Raw genomic sequence first — 20,768 nt, forward strand, 5'->3', positions numbered from 1 at the left:
ATGTATTGTTAGTGGAGAATGAGTCTCACCTCATTAGAGAGAAAGGAGTTTCCATTAGAAAGTTCATATTTTTTAGGGATGGACTAAAAAAGAAATAGTTCATTGCAGCAAAAGGTGATTCCGTCACCTTGGCGGCCCCCACACTCCGGCCCGACATCATGCGAGTGGGTCCAATCGGGGTACGCAGTAGCCCGTTAAGGGGGAGATCTTAACCCACTAGCTGTCAGAAGCCCATCTCCTAAGGAGATGGAAGCAACTACACGACAGTAGTGTGATTCGAACCCAGACTCATTACAGCAAGATCTGCCCCTCCGTTGCCAACTGCGCTGCCCCTGCAGGCAAAGGAAATAGTTCATACTTCTAAGGGACGGAGGGAGTATTAAAAACACCACACATGATAAATGAACATAAATGGTAGTACTCCACATACATAATTGAACATTAAAATATTTTACATTAAAAAACAATTAATAAATAATAAATTAACTTAAAATAAATTACATGGTAATTAATTTGCAATAATTTGGAAAATATTAATCCCTCCGTCCCCCAAAAATTCATAAAGTTATATATAGCACGAGGTTTTAATGTGTAATTAGTTAAGAGACAGAGAGAGAAAAGGTAATGGAAGTAGCGTTAAGGGATTGTGTGATCCACGTTATTAGTAGTTCAAAACTTACCTTATCTAAACTTTGTCTAATTGGGGGCGGTCCAAACTGGAAAAAACTAATCTATTTTTTATTGGCGGAAATGGTATAATTTTAAATTAAATAAGGTCAAATTTAAGATAAAATTAAATTTTCTAATAATTATTTTGAATCAAGTTTTTGGTATGGATTCAGTTAATCATGAGTAGTGACAATTAGATGCAAGAGAAAATGTTACACAATAGTACAAAAATACAATGTACTTACATTAATGAGCCTGAACATATCAAATACTCCTATTCGAGAGAAATAAATATAATAGTATGAATGAGTATACTTTTAGTATCTACTTCTCTTTTGTATCTGGCTTGTACGTGGTGTAACAAAAGAGGTTCTGGTAATTAGTGAATGCATTGTGGTCTGATCCCTACAGATTGTTTCTTTATCTATGTACTATATTTAACATGTTCGTGATACTTTGATATCAAATTCCTTCCAATTATGAATGTATCCCGGTTTTATTCTTATGGTTCGTTTGGTAGCCATGTTCCGCAATGATAATAATATTTATTCTAATTCTATTTGATGTTTGGTATATAAATTAAATTACCATTTGGCCCGTGTTAATTTTCTGGCCAGTCTTATTTTTCATCTTTCCATTTTGATTAAGATTTAATAATGGTATTTTGGTATAATTACAATTCAAACTTAAATACAAACTAATATACCAAATATAGAGTTTAAATATTTATTTTATTTATATTCCTTTAAATACTCCTCGTTGCTATCCTGCCACGCATCCATAGTCATTTTCCAAAATTTGGCCATGGCCTCTTCCTTTGTCACACCATTCTCTCTCATGTAGCTGTCCATGCCAGTTGCAACTTGGTCTCTCTCCTTCTCTGTCTAAACACCAAAATTTATAGAAAGTCTAGGGTTTTTTTCCACAAAAATAGGGTTTATTATGTAATAGCAATGTACAAAAACAAGAGATTGTGTTTTCTTTGGTATTCTCCTTAGAAGAAGATAAGTAATGTTTTAAAGAAAACAAGGAAGCTACAATGTAGTTCCTAAGCTATCAAAGTTTTCCATCATTTCAGCATTTACTTTCCGCATTTCAACTTGATGCGAGAATTTAGCGAAAGGATTTTAGATGCATACGTACCTCATAACTAGATGCATCACCCACCAATCGACATATTGTGAGTGCAGCCACAAGCATTTTAAGCTTCTTACTTAGCCATTCAAAGTGTTCGTTTCGAGCAGTTCCCATTCCCAGGAGAGAAGAGGTGGTGAGGTAACAGTAGGTGCTGGTAATGAGAGCATTGCTCAGGTATTCCTCAAATGGTGGCAAGTATCCTTCTATGAACCACTTCGCCTCCACAAAATAGCCCCTTACCAATTCCTTTAGCTGCATATATATAATTTTTGTATGAATAGACACTTTTATAATAGTACTAATAGATTTCTCCTTAAGACACACAAATCATACTGTTTCTATTGTATAATGTGTTGCATAGGATCGTCCTTCCTTAGCTAATATTTCCTCGAATTGCTCGTACAGTTCTAAAAGAGCTTTGTAGAGAGGTCTCATGTACTCTGGGAGTCTAGCAATTTCTCCATCATCCCATCTAAGCAAGCAAGAAATTTTTTTATAAGTAAACAAGGTTGTACCTAATTGTTGACCACTGAAACCTAATTGCACACTCACTCTCCATTTGTAATTATTTGTCTCACTTCAGTTTTATTACGTGATTGGTATGTTTTATATTCCATTAACTCAGTCCATTCATGTTTAATTATAAAACTGATAGTAGTATATAAAAGTGGAACAAACATTTCACTAACTTTTTCTACCAGCATTTTTAAGTCTGAGCAGCCAAAACGTAAGACGATTCTTGGTGGACAACTTACCTTTGTATCGCCTAAGTGAAAACCCCGAGTTCCTCGATTGTACCATAAGCATCGCAGGTGTCATCTATTAGAGATATCATAGCAATGGTCTTGGCAAGCATGATACGAGCATGAGAATATTGTGGCTCATGATACACTCCCACAGCCCAAAAGAAACACTCCACCACTCTATCTCTTGCATAAGAAAGTTTCGAGATAAGCCCTAATTCTTTCCACCACCTATATATATCAATCAAGATTATTTATTAGTATAGCATAACATTATTTATTAGTTATAGTCAACCTTGGCCAATTTCAATATGGTTTCATTTTTTTGCTCTTCTTTATCATACAAGGAGATGAAGCTGCGTGCTTCGACTCTAGGGAGCCCTAAATGCAACGGCTGGACGAGGGCATGTGCAACTTGTTCCGTAAGGGGCGAACCCAGGCTTGCCACCATTGATTTCAATGTGGCCGTAGTAAAAGCAAGTGCCTCGTCTAGTATGGTTTCTCCGCGTGTTCTAAGGTATGAAGCTTCATACAAACTCAGCAAACCCTTCGCGTCGCTCTTAATGCTCTCTTTGAAATTACCCTTCTCATCCATCCATTTATCAAATATTTATGCTTGAAAAATATTCATATTATTTATAGCCAAACTAAAACAAGAAAGGTATATAATACACACATATATATACCAGTAGATATAGGGTGGCCGTGCTGCCTGAACAATCGAAAATGGAGAGCAACTGTGTGCAAATCATAGGCTTCATCATCATGATAATTCGTATTGATATTGAAAAATTGTTGCAGTTTGTCTTCGATCTCATTCTCAAATTGATACGAAACGCCTAGGCGCTCGAGTGTGTTGATCAGATTCATGGTGTCTATCATTTTAGTTTCTGGAGCTGTTAGCAGACTTCGAACATCATTTTTCAGCACTTCAATTGTCTTTTGAGTATTTTTCTAAAACCTACAATCAATGCAAACAATTAATCCTTGTTAAAGTGAAAATAAAAATGAAAGCTGAGACATATGTGTATATATATATAGGAGAGTGCTCATATCCATAACTGAATTTAAGTCTATATATATATATATATATATATATATATATATATATATATACTGGAGTCAGAAATGTGATTGATGAACTGATCACCCCACAAGCTGGGGGAGAACTTGGACACGGGGCGATGATAGAAACTGTTGGTGTGGAATAATGGACTAACCATTTGGGCTTATTGATTAATTCAGTTGGGCTGTTTAATCTGAGTGCCCATTTACATTGGTGCCTTGATTCTTTCTGGACTTGGCCCATTACTTATGAGAGTTATCCCGATGGCTGCCACGTGTCACCTCCACTCGGATCATGGCGCTGAGCCGTTGGATTTGAGGTGTGTTTCCTCTGAGTCTGTATGCGACTCTTTCACTCTTCACTCTCTCAATTCTATCCAATACACACTCTCTCTCCTTGAGTCGATTCTCTGACTTCTCTCTAGAAACCTCTCTCTCTCTGAAACTCCGGCCGTTTTTTTCTTCTCCGATGACTCCTTTCTCTGTTTTATATAGAGGATCGAGTGATATCTCTCAACCTCTGAGTTGATCTGGAGATTTGTGTGAGTTCGGACGGTTGAGTTCGTCCTCTTGTTGTTTCTGGGAAGATATTCGGTGGATTTCATAGATCCGTGAGTTCCGAGGGTTCTTGAGGCATTGTGGTTGTGTTTGTGAGTGATTGGTCGTGTGGGGTGACATTATGTGGTAGTAATCGGGTAACCCTAGCTCGGGGTTAGATTGTTTCCACGGTACTCCCTTGTGACTTGTTGGATAAGACGGAGGAGGTCTTTGGCCCTTGTGAAGTCGTGTGTGCGACCTGAGCCATCATCTGTTCTTGGTGCTCCAAGTTTTCTTGTTTACGGTGTATTCTTGTTTAAGATCCGTTAGGATCTGTTTCCTTTATTACTAACAAGTCTTGTGAGTGTGCAGGTGAATTACTGTGTGAGTGCTATTGCAAGCGGTCGAGGCATTGCAATAGATTAGGGTTTTCTGTGATTCTTGCAAGTGATCTCTGTTATTTCTTGATTGTAATATTTGGTTCTGTAAACTAGCTTGTTCCTTCTGAGATTAGCCATCTCAGCTCTTGCCTAATAAAAAGAGGTCCCGGTAATAGTGAACCTAAGTGATCTGATCCCTACAGTTGGAATTTAGAGCCGCCATTTGCAAATCCTAAACAACAAGATAAAGATTTTATTAGAACTGCCAATTGTGTTGTAGTTAAACAAGCTAAGAATCGATGTATATATATAGAGAGAGGTGAGTTGTTGTTAATAATTGCGTAGTAGTTAAAAAAAGAATTCATGTAAATGTATGTAGAAGCGATTAAGGCAGCCAAGAAGAAGAGGGAGCCGGACCACACCTATGCAAACAAAAAAAATCAAATTAATTGAAACTGAATTTAGACAATAAGTTAACCATATATACAAAATTATGTAGATGTCAAAACTTTGTGTAGTTGGCAGTTGTTACATAAACCAAAATTAAAGTTTAAACAGAACATATAAATAAAATGCATACTACGGCCAGGGGCGGACCTATCATGAGGCATGGGGTCCCTTGGAACCCCCAACCGTTTGTCTTTTTACTATATATTATATATTTATACGACAAATACAAGACTACTCTCTAGGGTATAAGTTGGTTCCATATTCACTATTTAAGCTTGAGATATAGAGGTCGATTCATGGATTATCTTATACTCTCTCAGTCCCTCCGTAGTTAAGTTGTATTCCTTTTTAGGTTGTCCAACTATAGCTGAATCGTTTCCTTTTTTTGGCAAAAAGCAACAACTTTTCTTCTCTTTTACTTTACGCTTTCTTATTTTATTCTCTATTACTTTACGCTTTCTTATTTTATTCTCTCTTCATCTTTCTACCTTTTTTGCTTTTCTACTTTATTATTCATTTACTTATCTCACTTAATACAACTTTTCTTAAATTCCGTGCCGAAAAGAAATGCGTCTACTACAGAAGAACGAAGAGAGTATTTCTCATTGGTTTTGTAGTAGTAATTTATTTATAGGGAGTATATAATTTGTAATTTCTCCTAATAGATTTTATCATAGTTAGATTATTCAATTTTATAATAATTAACTTATTTCTCTAATTTTATAGTTAATTCATTAGCAAGTAATATGTGTTTTTTAAATTAATGAATTTGTGTAATTTTATTTATTTTTTCATTTGTGTTAATATTGTTATGATAAGATCATAAAGTTATCCCCCATAAATATGATATTTTTCATATTATTTTATTTATTCGATTCTCATAGTTTATTTTGTCACACTGATCTTTATAATTTAAGATTGAAAAATAGTCGTAATTCTTTAGCCTTATAAATATACATATATGTCATATAATATTGGTAAATTTAATTTTAAAGTTGTTCATGTTGGGTGACACTAAAAATATATAACAATTGTTAATAATAATTTGGACCCCCAGTATTTGAATCATGCGCCCGCCATTGCTTACGACAACAATTATTGTGGTTTATGGTTTATGTTTCGAGCTTAAGTACAGTATGATTGTCAAGAAATAAAACATGCCTAAATATCCAAAAAGAATACTATGCCTAGAAATAGAAAGTTGCTTAGTAAGAAATATATAGAAGTACATTACTAAAATAGTAAAATGCATATTTATGGTTGTCACCTTCGGTTGTTGCATTAAATAAAAATTAAGAACTAGGCGGCTGTGCGATAAATTTCTAAAAAAATAATAATAACAGCTGACTAATACTCCATGTATACTTGTGGTTGGCCAGCTGTGTAGTTGCTCAATAGCGTATTAAATTATTTCTAAAGATATCTCAAATAAAATTTTGATGATAATAGTAAGCTTGAGTTTGTATAATGGCGAGAATTTTAAGGCAATCAATCCCTTCATTTAATAAAAATTTTAAGGCAATCACTCCCTACATTTGTAAATGAGTTTTGTAATGACATCTTACAAGCCTCAGTCAAAGTCTTGGTCATTTAATAAAAATTATCTAACACATAAGCAAGTCACTTGATCGAGTGGAATGTCAACTAATAACTACTCGATTGCGTGTAGTTTAGTTTAATTCTTGTTCAATTGGTTATTCAATGGATTTTGTTTAGTAGGGTAGGAAATAAAAGGGTAAAATGGATTCCAACCATTTTGTTGAATGCCATCAACCACTACAACTTCAAAAGAGATTTGCATTGGTATTTTACAAGCCTCAATAATCGTAGTTATATAGAGAAAGTTACTACAATTTTAAGAAAACTATCAAAAACATGAATTATGCTTTTTCAGATCTTAAGTCCTTTTAAATATCCTCCGCACTATAAAAAGATATCTCATATTTAAAATTATACTCCCTCCATTTCTTGTTAAATGATCTGTATTCTCTCCGATGCATACATGACTTTGAGACGACTTAAGTTGTGATTTTATATTTATTTGCTTTACTAGCTAGTTACTTTAAATAAGCAGATAGAAAGTTATTAACCAATCCCTTCTACCAATTAGGGTTTCTTTTCTAGTTTATTTTCTTTAAGCCTCGAAATTATTGTACTATGCTACAAATTTTAATAATAATTCAGTTAACATATTAAGCTACAAAATTTTTCTACACTACAAATTTTAATAATAATTTTATAATTAAAATATTATGGGCTACTTGGGGATTTTATTATATGGTAGATTCAGCTGAATATTTAAGGTTGGGTGGCTATGTCGTTAACTTAAAGTTCAAGCATAATTGATGATTAAAATACATATTTATGGTACCAACGGGTCGCAGTGCAGTTGGCAGCACGGATCTGTGGTGACCTTAAGGTCACGGGTTCAAACCCCGCCACCCGTTGGGGACACTTTCGGCCTTAATCCGCAAACCCGGTCGAGCAGGATTAGTCGAATTCTGCCAAAGACGTGTTCGGTTCGCCTGTGGTCAAACAAAAAAAATACATACTTATGGTGTGGCGGTTAATGCGTGTGCAACCGGGAAATCTTTTGAATCACTTTTATTTTCTTTCTACGGATTAATTTTGTTATTTGTTATATCATTATATATCAATACAAAAGAAGTGATATGAAAATTTTATTACCAATTTTCACGTGATTTCGAACTTGATTCGAAATAATTATACTATATTTAAGTAAAATAATTATTTTTTCCTTAAATTTCTAGATATTTAATTTTTAAAATATAATTTTCTTATACTGTTACATAATGATTGGTCAAATTCTGCCAAACACGTATTTGGTACGCCAGTGATTAAATAAAAAAATACATACTTATGGTGTGGCGGTTAATGCGTGTGCAGCCGAGCAATAAAAAAAATACATACAAAAGTTAGGGATATTTCATGCCGTTCACTCTTAAATAAGTTGCGTTTCTAAATGATCTTTTCAAATTCATTTTTTAAAACTGTGATGTTATGCTCTCTTTCTCATTACTAGTTATCCAAACACATAGCTTAGGTAATATTCAAATATTCAAGAAAAGAAAGACATTTTATTTGATAAAGACTACGAAAAGAAATAGGCACACAAATAGTACATGGTGATGATGAATATGATTGAAATGCAATGCACTTCATTCACTGATTAAGGCTGTTGTATATTATTGAGCTTGAAATACCACAGTAAAGGAGTCTTCTCGATTCCTTTCGCATATCGACACGCAACGATCTCTTCTCCTTTGGCTTCTCTATAAATGGGTGGATTATTTTCGGACAGGAGCTCCTTGATCGGCCCATAAAGCTGGGAGCTCCCGCTTCCTGCAAGATGCATCCTGAACACGAATGCCACTGAGATTCTGGGGCCCAAATTCTTCGCCACTACTCTGTGGTAGGCGCTCTTAAACCTAGCATTTGTGATCAACTGCAACAGCCAACAAACACCAACATATTAACTCACGGATAAGGTGGGTCCTACTATCTACTACTAACATTACTAACATTGCTTTTCTCTTTCTCTTACATACTTTATCAATTTCGCAATAAAACTTGTATCGTTCTCATAATCTCTATTTTTAAGGGACAAATGGAGAATAACATAATGATGCAGCATCCAACCAAATTGCTTACCTCCATCATATCTCCGGAGATCACGAGAAGAGATCCGGGGGAAGGTGGCACATCAACCCAGCTATCCTTGTGCAGGACCTGTAGGCCCCCGATTTCGTCCTGCAGCAGAAAAGTCAGAAATCCACTGTCTGTGTGGCTACCGAAACCTAATGTCATGTTGGGCTCAGGACAAGCCGGATAGTAATTGCAAGCAAGAAACTCTCCCATGGCACACCCCATGTCTAACATGTGACTCTTCTTCAATCCAAGACCCTCAGACAACAACTCAAACACACTGATCCCCACATTCTTAGCTTGCTCCGAGAATTCCATCATCGGATCTCTGCACATATAATCATCCAGTTACAAAATCCAAACCATTAAACACATATCAGTTTGCTGATATATTAATATTAACTGACATCACAAAGCATATCAGTTCATGACTCAACTGATATGACTACAACTCATACCTGAAAACTTGAGGAAGCTCCTGCGGTGTGGGAGGGTCGGGAGCCATGATCAAGTAGAGACTGTCTCTCCAATTAGCAGCGGCATTTGTATAGAGATCGAAGTTGCTGTTGTAGACAACCTTCTTCAAGTAATCCCGCGAGTAATACTGCTTCTTCACCTCCGTATCCTGCTCGTGGAACTCCTTCACTGCCTTCATCGCTTTGCTCAACGAGCTTGTCGGGATGCCATGATTTACGATCTTGAAAACTCCCCATTCTTCAAAGGCAGCTCTAACTTGATCGATGATTTCACCGCGGTTATTGCTCAACGATCCCAAGTCAATTACCGGAACGCTTAGATCGCAGACAGTCTTGTCTTCCTGTATGTAGTCTTGGTGGATGAAAATGCGGGGAATCTTTGCGATCCCGGCGTCGACAAGCCCCTTCACGCCGCTCTTCGTGGCATCGAACGCTTCTACTTCCCTGCTTCGGTTGTATTCCGACATGCTTGCTGCTATCTGCACCCACAAACTGATTACTCCTACTATTTTTTTTTTGAAATGTCATAGAAGAGATTAATTGTTCTCTTTTCTAAATAGTATGTGGCACGTGTTATAAGCAAAAAATCACAACTGCTTAACGAATTATAACTATTATTGGTGTTCGGTTGGGGAGACTAGCTGGTTATAATCTGGCGGACAGCTTTTAATTTTGTGTTCGGTTGCCAATATTGGAAATTATGTCGGCCCAATATTAAATAAAGGCCTGTGGACGGGCCAATAAAGGCCCATGGCCTGCCCGTCCACATGTATAATTTTCTGCATTGACATACCGACATCGGAGCTCCAACCATTCTAGATTTCTATCTCACTGCCTCTCCCTCTTGTTCCCATTATCTCTTTCCAATGTTAATTTAGTCTTGTAAAAAGCCCATTCCAACTAATCGGCCTAACAATATCTTACTACTATTTTACTACTCTCTCCGTTTTAAAGAAGATGCCACGAGATTTTTGGAGATGTTGTTTTGTGTGTTAAGTGGGAAGAGAAAATATAGTTTTATAATTGACGAGAGAGGAAACTTTTTCAAAAAGAGTAAATGTGACATCTTTTATGGGATAAACTAAAAAAGAAAGAGTGACATCTACTATGGGACGGATGGAGTACTATTTTATATAAGCAACCAAATATAAATAATTGTAAAAGATTATGATGCATGACCTTGAAGGGCTCCAAAAACTGCCATTCATTGTGATTGGGATTAGTTCCAATCATTAATTACAGTGTAAACGGGTGGGAAATGAAACGATATCTACAACAACTATTCAATCCGCTATAAAATTTAGTTTTAGGAAAGATGAATATATAAAATATGATAAAAATATGCATTTCAGATCATTTTTAGTCATACAACTTTAAGATAAATGAGTTACGCTATAATGGAGTATTTGGCAGTATTCATTACTGATAAGACCTATTTCATGCATAGGTTTAGAGGGTAAAATGTAGGCTACTTGATTAGTTTTACGCAGAAATCGAGTGTTAATTGTGCATGAATGTCGCTTGACCAAGGACAACAAGTCCAAACTGATCATGTTGGCGCAGAAGGCGAAAAAGGCCCAAAACAATGTGAGTTGATCAAAGTGATGTGCAAGCAGTTAGCCTGGGATATTACATTGCAGAAGAGGACACGTATAGCCGATGTGTTGGAAAGCGATCCTCAATCGGTTATCTAGGACCACTGCGAAACAGAAAGGGGATACGTATAAGCTGACTCGACGGATAAGACGCGCAATTCCAGCAAGGACTAAGATTCTCTGCCAAAGTTGTTATCACAACTGAAAGTTGTTATGAAGAATCTATAAATAGACGACGCACTAGCTTTTACTACTGCCACTCTAAAATCAATGGTGCCAGACCTCAATAGTGTGCTTGTCAAGAATTAATACCTCGATATATATATTAATATATATATCTAGAGTCCCATTATTCACAAATCCACTCTTAAAGACCGAATCACCGAACCATACCAAATTAGGGTTTTTAGATCTAATTTTTTATGGATGAGAGGCACAAATTTATCAATTATTTTCGCCTTCATCACGAGCTTTTTTTAATTCATCCAAAGGTAAATAAGTCATACTAACATGTTACGAAGATTTAATTTCATTGCAGTAGGTTTTTTACTTCATTCCAGTAGGTTTTTACTTCATTCCAGTAGGATTATTACTTCATTCCAGTACGTAAATGCGGTTTCGCCGTCGCCTGCCGTTCTTTCTCTCTACAATATCTATCACCACCGCCACAACGCCGATATGGTGTAATAAACACATGGAATGATGTAATAAATTACTGGAATGAAGTATGTGTAGAAGCATTTGAAGTCCTACTGGAATGAAGTAAAAATCTTATCCAATGAAGTAATAACGTTTTTGAATGAAGTAATAAACGCACTTGAATAAATTGTATTTTTTAATGTAAATAAAGTAAAAACTCAGGTTAATGAATTCAAATGAAACATATGTTGAATCATTTCAAAACCTATTGGAAGAAAGTAAAAACATGTTGTAGTTTCAAGATATTACGTACGGAATGAAGTAATAAACCTATACAATGAAGTAAAATGGGCTTGTAATGAAGACCGAAAAATTTACACAGCAGCACATCTCATCAAAAAAACTAGATCTAATGGCCCAGATTTGGTCTCTAGTTCGGTCTTTTAAATTGGTTCGACATTGATCACAACTCTCTCTCTCTCTATATATATATATATATATGGTTTTGATCTATGCAAAACTAGATTTAAATACAGAAACGCAGAACAATATCATACGTAGGGCACTTTTAGGTCATAGTTAGTTAATTTTTAGGTCATGCTAACAAAGCATGACCTAAAATGATCTTAGCATGACATTAAACCCAAATATTATAATATGACCTAAAATTGCTTAATTATGACCTTCCGTGTTTTTGGTTAATTATTGACCATTAGATCATCTAATCCTAGGGCTAAGATTTGGGTTGTATTTCTGGATTTAAATGCATTTTTATTTTGATCATCTCCCTCTATATATATATATATATATATATATATATATATATAGGGGGCACATTATTGATGTGAAACATTATGTTAGAGTTCACAATAATTGTCAGGGTTAGAGTTGATAATTTATAACCCAAATAGCCTGATAAGTGTAGAATTGGCCCAAATCGAGACCGATATGCTTGATTGACATCCCTATTTATTCCACCTTGGTAGGAAAAGTGAAATTATATACTTACCTTGGAGTCGGACACATGATTGACGAATTGATCACCCCACAAGCTAGGTGGGAACTTGGACTCAGGGCGATGATAGAAACTGTTGGAATTTAGAGCCGCCATTTACAAATTAAAATAAGAATTTAGAGAAGCAAATTGTGTTGTAGTTCAAGCTCTGAACAAGAACCCATGTATATATAGGCATAAGTATCAAACTAAACGACAATTTGGACTATTAATTAATGGACCATAAAACGACATAAGTATCAAATATCAAACTAAACGACAATTTGGACTATTAATTAATGGACCATAAAACGTAAATTATGATGGCCTCTGTGTAATTGTCTTGTGTGGTTGTTACGTTAAAGCCAAAATTAATGTTTAATCAGACACAGGACTTACAATTAGGATAGTGTGCTTGTCAAGAATTAATACCTCGATAATTTATAAAATACATAAATAATTATGATATATATATATATATATATATATATATATATATATATATATATATATATATAGGGTAGTCATCAATGTATAACTAATCTTAAGTGTATAACTAGAGAACAAATCTCAGCCACACATCTTAATGAAACAAATATTATTTATTTTAATAATAGAAAATATGTTGAGGGTATTTTTGGAAATTACATTATGAAATTCATTAGTTCATACGTGATTCATTTTCTTCCAGATTGAGATTGTCGATGTTCTGCTCCAGAACAGAAAAAACAAGATGCTGAGATCGTTCTTCTTCATCTTCTCCGCGGCACCGAAGTGGAGGCGTTTCACGGCGGTGATCACGCTCTGGAGAGCCAAGAGAGCTGGATTCGTCGGCGGTTTGAAGAAGTCGGCGCGAGCTTTCTGGCGGCGGCGGAATCTGAGGGCCGAAAAAGGTTAATGAAATGGTACCATCCGAGTTGGGATCTAACAGAGAGTCCTTCGACTTTGGACTCTCCAACCGGGAGGATCGGGTGCTTGATCGGAGATGGACTGAATTTTGTTTTCTCGGCGGCCGCGAGGGAGGAGGGTTGGAAAACGGTGAGGGACAATGGAATGGGAATTGAAGGAGTTGTTGAGTTGAATTATGAATTGATTAATGGAGGTTTAATTAAAGTTGAGGAATCATTGTTTCATTCAAATTGGGATGAAATTAGTCGTAGCAATATTGATGTTAGTAGTTTAGAATATATTTTTTTTTCCCTATAAATCTCTTGGTTAGATTCATTGTAAGATAAAGAAGAATAGATGTATATTAATATGAGCACAATATGTGTTTGATGAAATGGCACAGTGAGTTCATTATTTGTTGCTCAACATATTAATACTATTCTTTACTTCACTCTTGTTTACAAAACACATCACTCTTATTATGATTTTACTTCACTCTTGTTTACAAAACACATCACTCTTATTATGATTTTACTTCACTGTTATTTACAGAACACATCACTCTTAGCATTATTTTACTTCACTCTTGTTTACAAAACACGTCACTCTTAGCATGATTTTACTTCACTCTTGTTTACAAATAACATCACTCTTGTTTACAAAACACATCACTCTTAACATGATTTTACTTCACTCTTGTTTACAAAACATAAGAGTGATGTGTTTTGTGAACAAGAGTGAAGTGTTTTCTGAACAAGAGTGAAGTGTTTTGTGAACAAGAGTGAAGTAAAATCAGAATAAGAGTGATGTGTTTTGTGAATAAGAGTGATGTGTTTTGTGAATAAGAGTGATGTGTTTTGTGAACAAGAGTGAAGTAAAATCAGAATAAGAGTGATGTGTTTTGTGAACAAGAGTGAAGTGTTTTCTGAACAAGAGTGAAGTAAAATCAGAATAAGAGTGATGTGTTTTGTGAACAAAAGTGAAGTAAAATCAGAATAAGAGTGATGTGTTTTGTGAACAAGAGTGAAGTGTTTTCTGAACAAGAGTGAAGTAAAATCAGAATAAGAGTGATGTGTTTTGTGAACAAGAGTGAAGTAAAATCAGAATAAGAGTGATGTGTTTTGTGAACAATAGTGAAGTGTTTTCTGAACAAGAGTAAAGTGTTTTGTGAACAAGAGTGAAGTAAAATCAGAATAAGAGTGATGTGTTTTGTGAACAAGAGTGAAGCGCTTTCTGAACAAGAGTGAAGTAAAATCAGAATAAGAGTGATGTGTTTTGTGAACAAGAGTGAAGTAAAATCAGAATAAGAGTGATGTGTTTTGTGAACAAGAGTGAAGTGTTTTCTGAACAAGAGTGAAGTGTTTTGTGAACAAGAGTGAAGTAAAATCAGAATAAGAGTGATGTGTTTTGTGAACAAGAGTGAAGTGTTTTCTGAACAAGAGTGAAGTGTTTTGTGAACAAGAGTGAAGTAAAATCAGAATAAGAGTGATGTGTTTTGTGAACAAGAGTGAAGTAAAATCAGAATAAGAGTGATGTGTTTTGTGAACAAGAGTGAAGCGTTTTCTAAACAAGAGTGAAGTAAAATCAGATTGATCAAACACCTTCTAGCATCAGCATTTACAAATTTCTCTCTGATCAAATAAATAATTAAGAATGAAAATTTAGCCGAATTAGAAGAGGATGAACTTCAATTATTATTATTACAAGAATTTCCGTAGCTCAATTCGCCGTATTTATAGCTGAAACCGATCGCCGCCTTTGCTCGGGCAAATTCTAGCTTTGATGAACAGAGCTCCGAATTCTTCAATAATTCTTGAATTCACATACAACATTCAGCAACCTAAGAGTAATTAAACTCAATTTCGAGCCGGAATTCCCATACCGGATGATGATTCCGGCGAGCAGCGACTTGTCGATCACCGTCTTCAACTTCACATTCTTCGACCCGGTCAGCTTCTGCGCGCGCTTCGCGATCTCCACCAGATGCTGCGGCTCCAGCTCCACCACCGACGCCACTGTCGCCACCTCCGTCTCCGACAGCCGGTTCGCGATCAACTCGAACTCCGCCGCGATCTCCTTGATCAGATCCACTCGCTTCATGTCCGTGAAGTTAACCTTCAAATGAAGTAAAAATTTACATAATCTAATTTTTTTGTGCAATGACCATTATACCCCACATTGTTATTGTAAAGTAAATTTGTGATAGAGGGAACTAATTTCTCCTTAAATTAGAAAATTAACCCTAGCCCTTGATTTTGTTGTTCTTGTGGTTGTGATTTGTTCTCTAGTTATATGGTTAAGGGGTGTTTGCCATAGATCACTACCCTATATATATATATATATATATATATATATATATATATATATATATATATATATATATATATATATATATAGTTGTGATCAATGTCGAACTAATTTTAAAGACCGAACTAGAGACCAAATCTGGGCCATTAGATCTATTTTTTTATGAGATGTGCTGCTGTGTAAATTTTCCGGTCTTCATTAAAAGCCCATTTTACTTCATTGTATAGGTTTATTATTTCATTCCGTACGTAATACCTTGAAACTACAACATGTTTTTACTTTCTTCCAGTAGGTTTCGAAATGATTCAACATATGTTTCATTTGAATTCATTGACCTGAGTTTTTACTTTATTTACATTAAAAATGTAATTTATTCAAGTGCGTTTAGTGACGGACAAAAGCATCACTAAATTTACAATGACGGAGATCATGGCCGCCGCCATGGTAAATTCGGATTATTGACGGACTATTCTGTCACGAATCCGTGACTGGCGTTTTTCAGTTGTTTATCCGTCACTAATCCCTTAAATTTCCTCTGCCGTTACTAATTCCATCACTAATTAGCATTTTTTGTAGTGTATATTGGATAGTTGATATAGGGGTCGTTAAAATGCATATACTATCCAATTCACAACTAAGACCAATTTTACACTATTAGATCTTAAAATGATTGATGGCATGCACAAACCGACCCGGCCCGGCGGTTAACTGCCGGTTCGGGCCCGCCGGTTCATGAACCGGAACCGGGCCCGGAACCGGCGGGTTGAACCGGCAGAAGGGTTGAAGGGTCGGAAGGGCCGGTTCAGGTTCGGCAATATATTGAACCTGAACCGGCGGTTCAAAACCGGCGGTTCGGCGGTTCGAACCGCCGGTTCAAAGGGTTAAATAGTGTTTCGTAGGTTAGGGGTTCGTAGGGTTCGCGTAGGGGTTTAGTATAGCCGTTGGAACCGGCGGTTCGCGGGGTAAACCGCCGGTTTGAGGGGTAAACCGCCGGTTCGGGAGCCGGTTTCTGACGGTTCCGGCAACTTTTCAGAGGCTAGGCCGTAGGGTCAGTGTGTAGGCCTGCAAAACCGGTCAGAAACCGCCGGTTTTCGGTCAGAAACCGGCGGTTTTCTGACGGAAACCGTGGACAACCCGCCGGTTTAGGGTTGAACCGCCATATGTTTTTGTATATGCAAAAACAGTTACATAATTGTATTTGTATATACTCTAGTCGATGAAGTATATTTCTCTATACGGCTAAATGAGGGAAACTTTTGACAATTCTACTATATTTGTTGATTGTTAGACGAAACTCAACATTTAAAGTTGAATTGCTAAAGGTGTCCTTAATTTAGTTATGTAGAAAGATCTTCTTCGCCGGTTAAGAGTATATATATAATACACTTATACGTTTAAGAACTTCAACATCGTTTCTTGTCATTTGTAATTAGTTCTTCACTAGTAGTCTCATTTGTATTTAAATTTTGTTTAAGACTTCAAGACCGCCATATGTTTTCAATTTGTAATTGTTGTAACTTGTAACGTGTAATTTGTAAACATGCAATTTCAATAAAATTGCAACTTTATCCGTATTTTTTTAATTTTATTTACTCACATTTCATACAAAAAACAAACTTGAAAAGTGTAATGTAAGTTGATTAAAATTGAAATGTTGAAAAATGCAAAAAAAAAAAAAAAAAAAAAAACAATTCGTCGAACCGGCCCGGAACCGGCGGTTCAAGCCGAAAACCGGCGGTTTTGAACCGCCCCGTAACCCGCCGGTTTTTTGAACCGGAACCGGAACCGCCGGGAGCTAGGCGGGCCGGTTCAGGTTCATACATTCCCCGACCCTTGAACCGCCGGTTCATGACCCTGAACCGGCGGTTTTCGACCCTTGTGCATGCCTGATGGTATTAAAGCTCACGTACTATGCTACAAATCTATACATATACAAAGGGGGAGTTTTGGGAAAATTAACCAAAATGCCATTATGATTTTATTAAATTTTTTTTGAGATAATGAAAAGATTTTATTTATTTTTATGATAATGAGGGAAGTGGAAGTGAAAAGCCTTTGAAATATAAACTGAATAATTAGTTCAAATTTATTGAGGAAATTGATAAGATTTTGGAAGAGAGACTCTCCAAATCTTTATGGTCCGTTTCTTCTACAATAATGACCGGTAAGGATTTTGATTCTCTGTAATAATTATTTGGTTTTAATACTATTGAATTGCTTTCGTAATTATAATGCTAGGCTCATATGCTTGCAGGAATCCACACACTATAAAAAGTGCTCTTTACCGCGCACACAGTCAAATTTTTTGCTCTGTATATGTGTGGTTTTAATAATCTCTTTTTATGGCTAAATAATATATTAGTAGTTTTTTGAGAATATGTTGTTGTGAATAGACAGAATGTTACCTTATTACGTATTATAAAATGTAAGTTAGTAGGTTTCTTCTAACTGTGGTCGTTAAATTTGTTTTGTAGTGACTTATGCTGATTTGCAAGCTCCGGTTCAAGCTCATATGATAGGTCGGAGAAGGTTCAAGTTTTCCAATTTGTCTTGTCATTATTTTATCTATATCACGTACTTTGGAGGGGTCATGATGATTATATTTTAACGTTAAGGATTTAGGATTTAGGTTTCAAGGTTTGGGTTTTTAGTGTATTAGGGTCACTATATTGCAATGTAATGAAGCTCGACTATGATAAAGTATAGTACTAATTTAAATGGATACATAATACAAAAAGATTACACACAATTTTGTGACAATATTCTGCGTCGGCGAGTTTATAATTCAAAATACAATTTTAAAACCATTTTGAGGTTTGAAAAGCTATCGTCCAATTTTAAAACTTGCAATACTTTCAATTTGTTTTCGGAATCAAAACTTGATCTTGTGCATTAAAACTTAAGATTATTTCAAATACATTATTTAAATAAAGAAGTTACAATTTTGTATTCGTGCAGAAAATAAAATTACTTGATTTTTTAGTATAATATCATTGATAAAAGCTATACTATTTTAAATGGGTACATAGGTACTACTCCAAAATAAAATAAATTAACTCAATATATACATGTAAAATAATCATGCATCAAATAATAAATTAATTGAAATGTACATTCTAAAATAAATCTTATCAAATTAGTATTGTAGTACAATGCATTCAACATAAATTCGTGTTGATGATTGAATAAGAACGTGATATCATCTCTATATTTTGAATTGTTTCATAATAAAATAAACACGGAATTAGTTAGAACTAATATATTTAAATTTTAAATTGTATAACATATAAAAGGGAAGTTTTGGAGAAATTTACAAGATTGCCATTTAATTTTAAAAATTATATAAAATAAAAAATGTATAATTAAAGGCCTAAAAATATGTGTGAGTAACTGGAGTGAGTGGGAGGTTTTACTGTGTCATTTAAATTTGGTGATATGGGGAAATAATTAGATTACCTTCCATTTAAAATCAATTAAATTATCTTGATTTGTGGATAATTAAACCATATTGTAAAACTCAGATCTTAATTTATAATAATCCAATATCTACACTACATAAAACAAAAATAATTATATATGTAAACAACAATTAGATATTAACAAATTTAGTACAAATTGGCAAATAAATCAACACGTGACATTACTTTATTAATATGATAATTAACCATTGTTGACAAAGTGAAAATATAGTTTAATTTATTAGTTTTGAATAAATTTATTGTACACAAATTTATTAGAAAGAAATTAAGACTTTTGTGATTTATTTAAATTTGTAAATTATAATTATATTTGGGAAATACATCGTACACTTATTTGATTTGACTTCATCAAAGTTACATCTTTCAAAAACTTTTAATGGTATTTAAGTTTAAAAAATTATACTAAATTAAAAATGTGTAATTAAAGGCCTAAAAATGTGTGATTAAGTGGAGTGGGTGGGGGTTTTACTATCATTTGAATTTGGAGAAATTTACAAGGTTAATTATATAAAATTCAAAATGTATAATTACTATGCCATTTAAACGTTTGATTGGAATTCCAATAAAAATATAGGGAATCTCCATAACTTTATTTTTATACAAAAATAAAAATATATTATCTTAGTTTAGATATTGCTGGCAAAAATATCTATGAATGCACCGCTTGTAATTTGTATTTCGTTTCATCCATGTTTCATTAAGTGGAGCATCTAAATTAAGTGGAGTGGGTGGGAGGTTTTACAAGGGTTACGTGCATAATTTTTAGCCTATAAATATATCATTTAAAGGTTGGATATCCACACATACCTACTTACCTTATAAAACTCAAACATACCATTTTTGCTCTTACTATAGGAGGAAAGTTTGACGCCATAGAACCATTCCACACCATGCTTAGTGAGCTCGAGGCTTCCCTCAGTTTCTTTGGTTGGCTAATTTTGTTGTTTTTAATTATGTTTCCATTCTTTTCCAATTTATTAATTATATTTTTTATTGGGATAGATTTTTATGTTCCTACTCCATGATTTAATGTTTAAACATTATATTATGTGATTTGTTTCAAATTTATTACGCTTCAATGTTGATTTGTATAGATTTTTTATTTTCATATAACTAAAATTGTTACTCATATCGTTTATTGTTAATATTGATTCTAATTTTATTTAATTAATTTCAAATTGAAAATTAATCTTTTAAAAATATACTATTAATCTGTGCATAGCACAGGCGTGATACTAGTTTTAATAATAATTCAGTTAATATATTAAGCTACAAAATTGTTCTATACTACAAATTTTAATAATAATTTATAATTAAAGTATTATGGGCTACTTGGGGATTTTATTATATGGTAGATTCAGCTGAATATTTAAGGTTGGGTGGCTATGTCGTTAAGGTTGGGTGGCTATGTCGTTAAGGTTGGGTGGCTATGTCATTGAATGTAGTAATATAAAATAAAAAAGAAATTGATAGCAGTTACACTTCTCTATCATTTTAAAATCATTTATTCAATTCAGCCGTTTTTATTGTTCTATATCTAAGCATATTTATCAATACTATCATTATATAATAAAATTATTCTTATGTTAAAATTCATACACAAATTATATTTAACTCATAATTCTACACTCCATCACAACTTTGTTTTAACAAATTAATTTTTTATTGAATGTATTACGCTATATGTTTATTACTATAATGATATTCTTCATAATTTGATTTAAATAAAAATGGACCGTAGCA

General features: G+C 34.4%; 1 protein-coding gene and 1 pseudogene across 1 annotated transcript; both read right to left on the reverse strand.

Annotated features, from left to right (window-relative positions):
- Positions 1–1,400: 1,400 nt before the first annotated feature.
- On the reverse strand, positions 1,401–3,772 carry LOC121776945 (annotated as a pseudogene).
- A 4,287-nt stretch (positions 3,773–8,059) lies between these two features.
- Positions 8,060–12,497, reverse strand: LOC121776076 (1-aminocyclopropane-1-carboxylate oxidase homolog 11-like). The gene is made up of 4 exons (XM_042173203.1): positions 12,367–12,497; positions 9,106–9,602; positions 8,654–8,975; positions 8,060–8,447 (listed from the first exon to the last, which is right to left on the reverse strand). Exons 1-4 carry the CDS (start codon positions 12,466–12,468, stop codon positions 8,172–8,174), a joined length of 1,197 nt encoding a protein of 398 aa, XP_042029137.1. The 5' UTR covers positions 12,469–12,497; the 3' UTR covers positions 8,060–8,171.
- Between the last annotated feature and the right edge of the window lie 8,271 nt (positions 12,498–20,768).

This window comes from Salvia splendens, chromosome 18 (genome assembly GCF_004379255.2).
Source record: "Salvia splendens isolate huo1 chromosome 18, SspV2, whole genome shotgun sequence".
In the NCBI taxonomy this organism is placed as follows: domain Eukaryota; kingdom Viridiplantae; phylum Streptophyta; class Magnoliopsida; order Lamiales; family Lamiaceae; genus Salvia; species Salvia splendens.